General features: G+C 47.4%; 1 protein-coding gene across 2 annotated transcripts in view; it reads left to right on the forward strand.

Annotated features, from left to right (window-relative positions):
* GINM1 (glycosylated integral membrane protein 1) overlaps window positions 1-12,836 on the forward strand; it is a 161,250-nt gene that overhangs the window by 141,500 nt on the left and 6,914 nt on the right. For both annotated transcript variants that reach the window (XM_069607670.1, XM_069607671.1), the window contains exon 7: window positions 3,749-3,912. In XM_069607670.1, coding sequence (XP_069463771.1) covers window positions 3,749-3,912 — 164 coding nt within the window. The remainder of the gene's footprint in view (window positions 1-3,748; window positions 3,913-12,836) is intronic.

Consider the following 12,836-nt stretch of genomic DNA (forward strand, 5'->3'; position numbering starts at 1 on the left):
GTGTGTGTACCATATGCTTGTACAAATAGGAAGGATCTGCTGAGAAATAGAAGTTGAGGGTGGTGAACCGTGTGCAGCTCAATCGATACACAGCGTGTCCTTGCTAAATGTCCTGCCAAGCCAAACTGCACACTTTCCAAATGTTCTTAAATTATTTAGATAAATGTGCACTCCAAAGCAAAACTATTTTATGTTATGTTATCTTGCATTTATATAGCGACCTTATGTATCATTGGTATGGTCTCAAGGCGCTAGTAGGTTGAACGCCCTTGGGAACCGAAGTTCAAGTCAGTAGAGAGAATAGAGAGAGTCAAAGGTGCGTGTAAGCACCTGATATGTGTGCAGCTGGTGTGGCATTCGTGTGATAGCTGCTTTTTAGCGGTAGGTGTGGTGGTTGAGAGATGAGGAGACTGTGTTTTTTCTGGCAGGTTTTATCCAGACCGATTCTGGCTGTGTTAGGCCTGAGGAGAAACGCCTAGGCTGGAGGGAATGTAACCATCAGTGGTTAATTAGGGTGATGGAGAGTATGAGGTAGATGATGGTATGAGAACAGCTATACCGAATGTTGTCATAGTATCGCTGTGTTCTAGTTGAGTGGTGGTGTAAAGAAGAAGGTAAACATGGAGATGTGATATGGTGGTTTAGCTTAGGTGTTTGAGATCAGCACACTCAGATAGTTCCATGTACTCCATCCGTTCCAAGTACTCCATCCGTTCCATGTACTCCGACTGTTCCATGCATTACGACCGTTTCAAGCACTCCAAACCGATCACTTCCATGCTCTTTCAAACGTTCCATGCATTCCAACCATTCCATCCCACACATACATCACCCATTTGCTCCACAACTCTACGCCCGCTCCGGGCTTTACGCCCACTGAGCACTCTACACCCGCTGAGCACTCTACACCTGCTCCGCACCCGCACCATACTCTACATCCGCTCAACACCATACATTGGCTCAACACCACTGCACCCTACATCTGTTCAACACCCTAAATCTGCTCTACATCCGCTACATTCTATTATCCACTTACACAACCTACATCCGCACCACGACCTACATCCGCACCACGCTCTTATCTGACCATGCTCTCATCTGCTCCATGCCCTCATTCATTTTGCACTCTCATCCGCCCTACGCACCCGCCCTGCGCACCCGCCCACCCTGCGCACCCATCTGCTCTACACACTAATTTGCTCAACGCCCTCATCCGCTCAACGCACTCATCTGCTATACGCGCTTCATCCACTCGAACGACTTCGTCCGCTCCACTCACTTCATTCATTCATCCTGCATTATCGGTTCAGCCCATGTCACTTGCCGTACGCACTGAGTCCGTTACGTGCTCTCCATCTGTCCCATGCACTACACCTGTCTCATGTACTCAAATCGTCTGTTCTGTACTTTCCGTTTATAACATGCACTCGTACATTCCATGTCATCTGTCAGTGTATTCATTCGCCTCCTGTATTCATCTTTCCATCTTCTTCACTTTATTCATTTCATCCATTTTGTTCCTTTCGTCCATTGCAATCATTACATCCATTTCATTAATTTCAACCGCTTTACTGCTTTTGTACAATGTATTCTTTTTATCCACTTCACTCCTTTGGTCTACTTTACTCATTCTATTCCGTTTGTCCTTTTAGTTTACATTAGAGGTTATAAGTTGTCGAATTCTCGCTTGGCTCTTGATGTTGTAATGTTATTTGTTTTATTGTCATTTAAGATCTAGTAGTTTGGGTTAGTTGAATTGTTATTATACACTTTATTCCTCACATCCACATTGAGCCTCATGTCCATTACATTTATTTTGTCAATTTCCTTAATTTCAGCCACTTTGCAGCTCTCGTACAACGTGTTCATTTTACTCAATTCTATTTTGCTTGTGTTAGATGTTACTTAGTTTTCGATTTCTCGCTTGGATCTAGATGCTGCATTGCTATTTATGATCTAGTATTCTGTAAAGTCATTGAGATGCTGTTATTCAGATAGTTAGTTTGAGCTCGGGGTCGGTTTTAGTGGAAGAGCCAAGTTTTCAGTAGTTTGCGGAAAGACATGAGGTCTTCCGTGAGTCGGATGTGGGGTGGGAGTGCGTTCCACAGCGTGAGGGCCATGGCTGAGAATGATGATCCGCCTAACCTGACTGAGTTTTGTTTTAGCTATGATTAGGAGGCCGGCTGAGCTTGATCTTAGAGTACGTGGAGGGTGATAGGGTTTTAGTTTGTCTTGCAGATATTGAGGTCCGGTTTTATGCAGTGCTCGGTGAGAAATGCATAGACTTTTGAAGGTCACCCTTCGGGCAACGGGAAGCCAATGCAGAGTTTTGAGGGCTGGGGAGATGTGGTCTCTCGGGCCGAGTGCTGGTAGCAATGTGGCTGCAATATTTTGTGCTCTTTGTAGTTTAGTCAGTTGGTAAGCGTGGACTCCAAGGTAGAGGGGGTTAGTGTAGTCCAGTCTTGATATAACAATTGATTGGACCGTGCAGAGTCTGTTGGGAAAGGAGAGGTATGGGAAAATACTCCTAAGAGTTTTAAGGTGGAAGTGGCGGGACTTTGAGACGTTGTTGATTTGGCGCGAGAGCGTTAGGTAAGAGTCTAAGGTGCATCCAAGGTTGTTTACTGTATTAGAGGGAGTCAGTGAGTTGCCCATCCCATTGCTTGAAAATGAGTGTAGTACAAATGGAAAGGTACATTGTTACTATGAACACAATAGTGACTGTTAAATTATATTCTCCTGTTCTAAAATCAAATGAAAATTCGATTCATTATTAAGTGCAACAGAAAGCAATAACTTTAAAATAGACATATTTTTATGCAATAGGCGCGCTATAAATAAAATGTATCGCATCATACTAATAAAGTATATATCTGCCACCACAGCAGCATTCATTAAGTTGAAACCTTAAGTGCCAATTGACAACACGCAGCGGGTGCAGGATGCTTTGCGTTCCCATGCACGGAAGTTGCTGATGCACAGCAAACTAGGGACTGGCTGCAGGTGCAGTGGACCCACAGCAAGCCATCTGGGCATGCATTGCCGCCGGAAGCCATGTGGGTGGAGGCTGGTGAAGGCTCCCACAAAGAAGGGGTGCAGCAAGTGCATCTGGAGTGCCTGGGCGTAATGGTCCATTTGCTGCTGATGCGTTTTATTGTTCATTTTTGCCTCAAAGGTGGACATTTTAAAAACAAATAGAAAATCCTAGGCAACACGTGAGCGCTTCAATCTGGTTGTGTCGTTCTGGAGGGGGCATAGGCTAAGGAGCTGCAGGGGTGCCGCAAATCGAAGGGAATCCAATTGGATAGTGCTTTGACCTAAGGCAGGCCATCCCCACAGCATAAATCTTGCTTGGAGGCCAAAGGGGAACTTTAGGAGTCGCAACACATGCAAAATGCAGGGGTGTCCTCTACTTGGCGTGCGTACAGCGCACAAGCAAATGTGGGGGAGGGGAGAACTTTTTGTGAATTAGGCCGTTAGTTTGTTTCCCTTCTAATGCTAGAAATACACAATAAGTAATGAAACTGAACAAAAGGATGACGGTTGTTTTATTGAACATAATCTAGTCTTTCTTATTAAGCAAATACGTAGTGTGCGCCAGTCATTTGAAAGAAATTGCCAAATATTACAATTATAGCAAATTGCACTAGTCTTACAGGATTGGTACAGTGGGAATCTAAATCGTCCCGAAAAAAATGTTTACTGCGTGATTCAGAGGACGTTTAATTCAAAAATACTTTGCTTCCAGGTCATGTGCAAATGGGTGGATGATTTGAGAACACGGCTCTCCTTCTTCTGGCTTAAAGTCCTGCCAGTGTTGTTCAACTTTATGGAAGTGACGACAGTAGGAATTGCAGGCGCGTTCCTAATCCTACAGCTCCTGAGAGCCTGTATCCCATCATGCAAGCACAAGTGAGTATCCGAGAATAAAAGGGGAGAACTGAATGTATTTGTGTCTTCATGAGGCGACGACCACTGTACCCCACTGGCGCGCGACTGTGCTGACCCGTGAAAGGCTCTGTTGTCAATCTTTATTGATCCTCAACATAATCTTAAGCAGTGTGAATTTTCAAAGAAAAACACAGATTTGGAACAATAATATTTAATTTTAAAGCAATGAGAACACACCCGAGTTTAGTCAAGAGCAACACATCTCTATCCTTTGCTTCCAGGTGCCCCCAACAGACAGTTTCAAATGTCACCAAGCCGTCCTCTCGATTGTAGAAGAAACCTTGCCCGCCTAATCAGCCTCGCCACCATACTAAAATAAAGTCCTTACCCAGTGATGGCACAACCAGCTACACTGGGCAGAAATCTGTTGCTACAGCTGTCAAAAATGCAACTTTGTACTTTTTCAGTTCATAGCATTTTACGAATTCGATGAGGTTAACAGATTCTAATCCTTGCCTCACGCCTCACTGATTCAATTTAGAACAAGATGGCACACGTAACTTTATACTCCATGTTCAGTTCAAGTATGATTTTACGGAAAGTTCATCATGTTTAATGAAGGATCCTAGGCTCATGTTTTAAGCACACAGAGGCGCAGCTAACAATGTGCATTATACAGAAAAATGACAATACAAAGTACAATAACGCAGTGTTTTTGATAAACCTGATAGAGCTCCTAAATTATACACATTTTGAGTCCACCAGAGGTTCTCTGCAGATTATGAAGATGTTAAATCCCAAATGTGTGTGTGTGTGCGCTAAATTTGAAGTCTTGGTCGATGTTCATCCAATTCAAAAGGTACGAAATTGTATTTTTTTTTTATAGCAGTAGAAACATGTTTGTTCCCGAGGTCTGTAGTTATACGGAATCCCCATATTGTTAGATACACTTGGCAGAGAGCATGAGAATCTTAACGGCCCTAAACTCTCATATTTACTTCCACTCTAAGGCCTGGCTAGGCCCCCACCAGGGTCCTCTGCAGGACTTGAACCAATCAAAGCTTTGTTTATAAGCCCTTTCTACTTACCGGTCTTGATTGCAGGAAGATCAGCTTGAAAGCCATGCATGACCTTACATTCTTGTATTCTCACTTCAGATTTCTGGGTAGGGCCATACCTAAGAAGTGGTGTCTTGACTTGTTCAAAATCCCAAATAGATGTGCTCTCAAGATTAGGGATCCAGCATAGCTTCTTGACACAAGACTGCTTTTGGGTTAGCCCATAGTTCCCCGAAGGGCCAACAGCCTTGGCAAATGTAGTGTTAATGCCCGTTTCAGCTTGCATTACCACAAGACTAGCATCCTTTTCCACTTGCACTAGTTACTTGGCCAGATAGGCGGGCACTACATTCTTGGCCTGGTAAATACTCTTAATCTTTGTGCATAGCTTCGCCCACGTAATTCCAGTGGAAGCGAAAAACGTGCCCAGGCTGTTGTTGCAGGGCCATTTTTGTTCTTATTGTGTGGAGCTAACTGGCCCATTTCTGGCGATGCAGACCGCCAGCTTATCAAGCAGGACTTTTAGAATGGGGAAATCATAGTTTGATTGAAAGACATTTAGAGAAGCTGCCAAGGGATTCTTTCAAAATGTTATTCTAAGAAGGGGCACAATTTTTATTAAATAGTTTATCTACCCGTCCGACAACTGAAGTTCTAATCTCGCATCCATCAGTCTTGATGTGTGCATATTGAACTTTTGAGATAAATGAAAAGTTTGAGCCAATACAAACCAAGGCATAAAATATGAGTTTACAGGTGGTTATAGAACATAATAGAGAATAACCCCACATAAGAAATATGTATACAATGGTACAAAATGGAAACATGACCCTCCCTCCTCCATCATACTTCACCAAATGTACTACACCTATGATAAGAATAGAGAATGAGTAGTACTAGAGTAGGTCAATTCTAGTGGGCTCAAAGGAAAAATGTACTCGCCATAGTAACTACTGAACTCCTAGTCCAAAGTCCCCTTTACTTCATACTTTTAGGACCTATTGCCGGTTCCATGTGTTAATATCGCCATACAAAAATATTGCCCTATTTTTGCAGCAATATTAAGGCATGGAACCTGCGGGGGACACCCCCGCAACCCACATTATTTTAAAGGGACCGGGGACACCCCCGCTCCCAATAAACCCAAAAATTATCCCCTCTAAAAAAATAGCCTATGGCCTTTCCCGGCGACCATATATACAGCAATATTTTTGGTGGGGATAATATTACCTGATGCCATATTGCCCTATGGGGCTAGTCGCGAGCACTTTTTTGTAGCACCGAAGAATTTTATTAAATTTTAAAAAAAATGTTTTTCTAAACTGGGCCTTCCCATGCATTACGTTGGTCGTTCCTTCCTGTGCCCGCCCGTGACCTCAACCTTCCTTTTCAAACCACTGAGGTTTGAAGTGGAAGGTGTAAAAGGAGGAAAGTGGGTTTAAGAATAGGAGTACAGCAGTTACTCCTGAATCACATCCCCTTTCCTCCATTTCCTCCATACTTTTAGGAGATTTCCCAAGCACTCCTTAATTTTGGGGTGTATGGTTATTATTCCACGCTTAACTGAACAGGTCCTTGAGGACAGTTTGCCCGAAGAGAGCATCCACCCTCCAGCTCATGTCAAGAAAGTGGTGCCTTACAAAAAGCTGTAGGGGAATCCCAGGTTGCTGCTTTGACAATCACATTCCACGGAACGTACCTTTTTGAAAGGCGACCAAAGCCGCTTTCACTCTGATCAGATGTGCAGGAAGGTCTTTCAGTTGAGGAAGTCCCTGGATTGAATAGCACTCCAGTATGTAGGAATCCGCCCATCTTGAAATGGTACGTTTGGATGCTTGTGATCCTCTATTGGCATTTCCAAAGGTCACAGAGATGGGAAGAGATTATGAATTCCCTCATCCTTACCAAATAGATTTTAAAGCCCCCCAACTCTATCCACATTTTAGGAGTATTAGTTAAGAAAATTGGTAAAGATATTTCTGATGCTTGTGGATGTGCTTAGAATCACAAGCTGTGCATTTAGTCTGACATCTTGTGGCAATCTCTGAGTTTTGCATCTTTTTTTGAAGATCGAAAGGGACGTCGACATGGGTGTGATTGTAACATAATCCCTCCTACCGGCATTTCCATCACACGACTGCTTGGCGACTGTTGACCACGTGGCCTCGGCCCTCCAGCCGGGCCTTCACAGTAGGGAGATTGGGGCTCTATTTCATCTTCTCTCTGAGAGTGCCTTTCTTTTACCTCTCCTCCTTTTCTCTTGGTCTGGCTGCCACCACCCTCCTCTATGGAAAGGACACCCTTTAAATTGTGCCTGCCGTGTAACAGCAAATTTTCCCTGGAAGGACACCCCTCATCAGTGCAATAGGTATCTTCCTCGTGACCTCAACGAGTGCTCGTGTAAGGCCTGTAAACTCTTTCGGCCTAAGACTCTGAAAGACAGGCAAACTAAGTGGTGGGCGTCATACGCTATGTAGGCCAAAAACCTCTCCCCCCACCGTCAAAGTCGCTACGGACGAGGAATCCGTCGGCAGCGACGGCTCCGTTTTGGAGGCAGTTGACCTTTCTATGGAGCCCTCACGCTCCCACATGTCCGTACCCGGCCCCGACAAGCATGCCTCTGGCAGTGCCACGGGGAAAGCACACCCCGGCGACAAGGGCACCCACACACTACGTGCTTCTAAACTCAAGCCTCCTTCGGTGAGATCACCGAAGAGAGGCCTCAACGTTCGCAGGCCTGTCGAAAGATTGATGGAGCCTTCCGAACCTCACGGTTCAGCACCCTCTATGCAATGGCCGCCACAGCTTGCGCATGGACCTCAACTCCTTCTGAAGTGGGCAGTCCCTCTAAACATTGCACTCCTGACGCATTACCGTGGAAAGGAGCAGGGGCGCTGAAAGACTCAGTGGCGCTGTTGACCACAGCAGCACCAACAGACGGGTGAAACACCTTCGGCCGGTGATAACACTCCCAAAACTTTGCGAGAAACTTTTGGACACCGATTGGACCGCCCTATACCCCAGGAGAGCTTCCTCTTCCCCAAGAGAGTATTCTCCGGCCTCCCAGCCTCTTTATAGAGCTCTACATAAGGATTCACCACCTTCTGTGCAGCCTTTTCCTCCTCATGACCCTTTAGCTACCTTTTGAATGGACCAGGGAGAAATGTGAGGGCTAGATGGCTGAGTTTATCAACTTCTCAGGTCAATATGACAGTATTGTGGAAAGACATAGGGATGTAGACACATGCCCCATCCCCTCGAAGTCCCAGAAGCTCCTTTCCCTCAATGTTTAGCTTCCCTCTTTAGGTGAACCCCACCAGGAACCCCTTTTTGAAGTCTTTGGGAATTACCCTAATGATCGGGGCCAGGATGTTTTCTATGAAGGTGTTGACCAGGACCCCACCGACTAGGACCCATATTGGAACCCGGTGGACGGCTAGGGAAAGTGGCACACTCTACCACATGACACTGACCCAGACGTCCCCTTTCTGGAGGAGTCTACTACTCGGCACACAGTGACGACCAAATGTTGTTTAACTCCCTTCTAAAGAAGGCGGCTGACTATTTTAAGACTGTTACACGTTAAGCCACCCTGACTCCGACTCTGTGGAGCAAATTCTGACGGTGAAAGCACCCGTCAGCCAAGCCATCCCTCTGTTGAATTCAAACAAAGTGCCTGGCCCCTTCGCTGCTCTCTGTCCCTTTTACAGGTGCGGTTAACCCCTGGATGGAAAAGATGTTTCACTCGGCACCCTCGTACCCCCTCTTAATTATTTCATTTGCATAGTGAACACAAACCTTTTAGGCATCAGGGCGTTGAAAGGAACCAGTTACATGTGGCCCAGAGGCAAAATACATGGCATATTCACAGAAGAGACCACGCTACACTGGACTCCCCGGTTGTAACCACTACTCGCAAGTAGGTAGGGGTACCGCTAGCTTCAGCAGAATCCCCTCAGGACAAGGATTGTAAAAAACCTTACACCCTTGGAAAGCATGTCACCACTTCGGTGGCATAGTCCACCAGGATTGCCAACACCACGCTCCTTGCGAGCTATTGTGATGTCCCGTTGTGCCTAGTCCTAGACAGCCTTCAGGAGGTCCCAGAGCCTACCCGATCACGCCTGTTGGTGGTCGTGGCAGAAGGCAATTACCCAGAATATACTGAAGAACACTCTGCACTCTGCCGAAACCGGGGGGGGGGGCACCCTTTTGCAAGGGACACTACTCAAGCGACATGCCTGGTTAAAAAACTCAGGTTTCAAACCTGAGACTCCGACTTCTTTAATTAACAAGCCGGAAACAGCAAAAAAAGAGAGCATGAGATGCTAAAGTCACTCAGCCAGATTTCGGCTAAGCACTTCACCCAGCGCCGCGGCCCCAACACCCACCAGTCCTTTCGCTGGCAGTTCTTCACCTGTTCTCCCAATGTTCATTATGACTCAGGGGTGGGTGTCAGGGAGGGGGTGGGGGGGTTACAACTAGTGTTCCGGACAGGGTTCCTCCAGTAACTTCAGTCCCAACAGAGAGGCTTCCGTCAGGGTAATGGCAGAAGTAGAAACTCTGCTTCCAGAGGCTCCCCGGCCTCCACCTCCAAGTGACTCATCGGTAGGGGGTCCCCTCTCATGCTTCCTCGGTCGGGGGACACTTTACATCATTTGTCCATACATGGGTAGGGATCACATCAGATCAGTAGGCACTGAATATCATCACCCACGGTTACTGTAGCGAGTTCCTCAGGCCACCCCGCTACCATCCACCGAGAAGCAGACATCTGTCGCCCGAATACCTGCCACTCCTGTTGGAAGAAGTTCAGGTCTTGCTGGAAAGGGGCGCTATCGGAGTCGTCTCCCTTCTCCAGGTAAACAAGGGTATTTATTTAATGTACTTCCTTGTACCCTAAAAGGATCTCACCATGCGCCCTATTTTAGACCTGCATCCTGCAAACAAATATGTCAAACCTCAAAAGTTCAGGATGACAACTCTTCAGGAAGTAATCCAGCTGCTGAGAAAGGGGGTTTACACGACCACATTGGACATGAAAGATGCATGCTTTCATATTTCAATGTTGCCAGCGCACAAAGTACTGCCGGTTCATGATAGAGGACATCCACTGTCAGTTCAATGTTCTCCCCTTCAGCATTGCCTCAGCCCCAAGGGTATTTACAAAGGTACTGGTGGTATCAGCGGCCCACCTGTGCATGCAGTCCATCCCGTATATCCTTACCTCGACGACTGGCTCATAACAGGGGGTTCGTATCGAACATGCCTGACGACAGTGGCTCTCATCTTCAACCTAGGATTCTCTATCAAGGAGAAGAAACCCAGCCTGGCACCCAGCCAAGTCAAACAGTTTCTGGGGCCCTAATTCAGACAGAAAACTGGCTTGTCTTCACCTCCAATGTTGCAGATCCCTCACTATGTAGCCAATCACCGGGTAACCATTCACAAGGCCATGCAGCTGCTAAGGGTGATGGCTTCCTGTGTCTTCCTAGTGCCTCAGGCTTTTCTGCGCACGCGCCCCATACAAGAGTGGCTCTCGAGCCAATGGTGTCAGGCCAGTGGGACGATCTAGTGGATGTCACGACAGCCTACATTCAGTATCTGCAGTGGTGGCCAAGGGAAAACCTTGTGCAGGGGAAAACCTTCACCACCCCCGCAGTAGACGCCACTATCACTACAGACTAATCTCTGTCGGGGGCTCACCTCCTTCAACAGACTGCGCGCCCCATCAGTAGCGCACCCCATCTGTAGCGTCCAATCACATCAACCTATTGGAACTGCTAGCAGTGTTCATGGCCCTGAACACCTTCCAGGGGAAAACTGTTCTACTCCTCAGTGACGGTACCACAGCCATGCATTACCTGGACAAACAGGGGTGGGCACTCACTATCTGGGGCTATCCAGACTGTCCCAGAATATCGGGAAGTGGGCACTATAAGGAACGCCTGGTGGAAACAGTAAAGACAGACGCAAATGCTCACAGTTCAAGGGTATTGATTAAACTGTATAAATCGGGGAGAAAAATCTAAGATGGAGGAAAATAATGGTTTATTTCATATATACACGGGCAAAGAGAATCCCTTAGAAATGTAAGTACTATCATCATTCATAAACACAATTATAAAAACCAACAGTATACTTATGGTATGCAAACCAAAGTATAAAACTTATTTAGAATAGTAGTATGCAGTTGAAGGTGAGCAAAACCACATCAGACAGTATTTAATTCAGGGTAAGCAGACCCTATTGGTAATAAGCTATCTTAGTTATTCTGTTTCAGGAATACTATAGTTCTCCAGCATGGGGTCTGGCATGGATTCACATGCTCGTGAATATTCCCCGTCGTCAGGCTGGGAATCCTTGGTAAAGAAAAAATTAGTATCAGTTTCGTTTCTGATATGTCTTTCTTAGTAGTAACCAATCACTGGTCTCTGGGTCATACTGCCCCCAGCCAATGACTGCCCTCTCCCTAAACCCCACCCCTGGCAGCCATCCTCAGATTTTTATCGCATGTTCAAGTGTTGGGAGTCCTCGTGCTATAGCTCTCTTTTTTCGGTTTAATCGAGCCTCAAGCTCCACCGTTTCTACTTCTGATCAACGGGGACCCGTTTTGGATTTATCTACGCCCCTCAAGGATGAAGTTTTCATCGAGTTACGCTTCTTGCAGGATTCCAGACGTTTCTGAGGCCTACCTCATGGACGAGAAGAACATGGCCCAGGAGAAGGGAAGCTCGACTCAGGATTCCAGACGTTTCTGAGGCCTACCTCATGGACGAGAAGAACATGGCCCAGGAGAAGGGAAGCTCGACTCCTGGCAAACTGTTCAGGATCTGCCCTGGATGCAACCTACAAAATGTGTTCGAGGACAAGCATTTGAAATGCCTTTACTGCCTCCACAAGGACAAAACGCACGTGGAGAAGGACTGTGCGTTTTGCTTTAACATGACGGATCGGACGATGAGGGATCGCCGGACCCGTCTCTCCAACTGGCTGGAAGGCAAGAGCCCAGCAGGTGAGAAGAAGAAGTCGTCGTCTGAGCGGTCTTCTAAATCCTGTGAGAGCGCCTTGACGACAGGGGCCCAACAGAAGGCAAAGCACTGTGAGTCCGCAGGCACCAGGAGCGCCAAACGGTTGGTCTCCTCGGGTGCCAGGCAGGGCGCACCTTCACCGAAGCCATCAACCGCGATGGCTCGGGGAAGAGGAAATCCGAGAACCCAGCTAAGCTTCTTGAGAGGCCCGGTCGATCTCAGAGGAACCGACCGAGGGGGAACGAGGAGGTGACCCTCCCTTAAGGTGAAGGCCTCAAGCACACCCAAGGGGGCAAAGGCCTTGATCCACCCGGCTAAGGCCTCTATCGAGGGAGTCGCTGCGGCCCTGGCGAAGCCTGTGGAGGCTACCCCAGTGGAGGTGACCTCAGGGCCTAGAGTTTCCCTGCCTCCGCGGAGGGAATCCTCTTTTAAGCCCATCAAGGTCCCCCGTGAAGACCCCCAGTGGGAAAACGGAGGGGGGGGGTGACTGACACGGACACAACCTCAGAGGAGGAACTGGCCGAGAATTTGGAAGAGGGGGACGACGAGAGCGAGGGTGGCAACGACGAGGTTCCCATGGAGGAACAACTGTCGCTCCCGTCGCAACCCGAGCCTCAGGACAACTCGGCGGCCACTTTGACGGCAATCCAGGCCTTATCCAAGGAGATAAGGACGAGACTGCCCCTACTCCTGACGGACGACCCAGCTGTACTGGGTCCGTCAGGAAGCCCTCCAAACAAGAGGAGGAGAATTCATTCAGTGCCCCTTCAGCCCACATGGCCTTCTCAGCCTTTGTCACCTTCCCCGATCCCGAGGGACGACATGGGACCAGACACGGCCACCATGGGGACGGGTG

Source organism: Ambystoma mexicanum, chromosome 4q (genome assembly GCF_040938575.1).
Source record: "Ambystoma mexicanum isolate Mex_15411 chromosome 4q, UKY_AmexF1_1, whole genome shotgun sequence".
Taxonomy (NCBI): Eukaryota; Metazoa; Chordata; class Amphibia; order Caudata; family Ambystomatidae; genus Ambystoma; species Ambystoma mexicanum.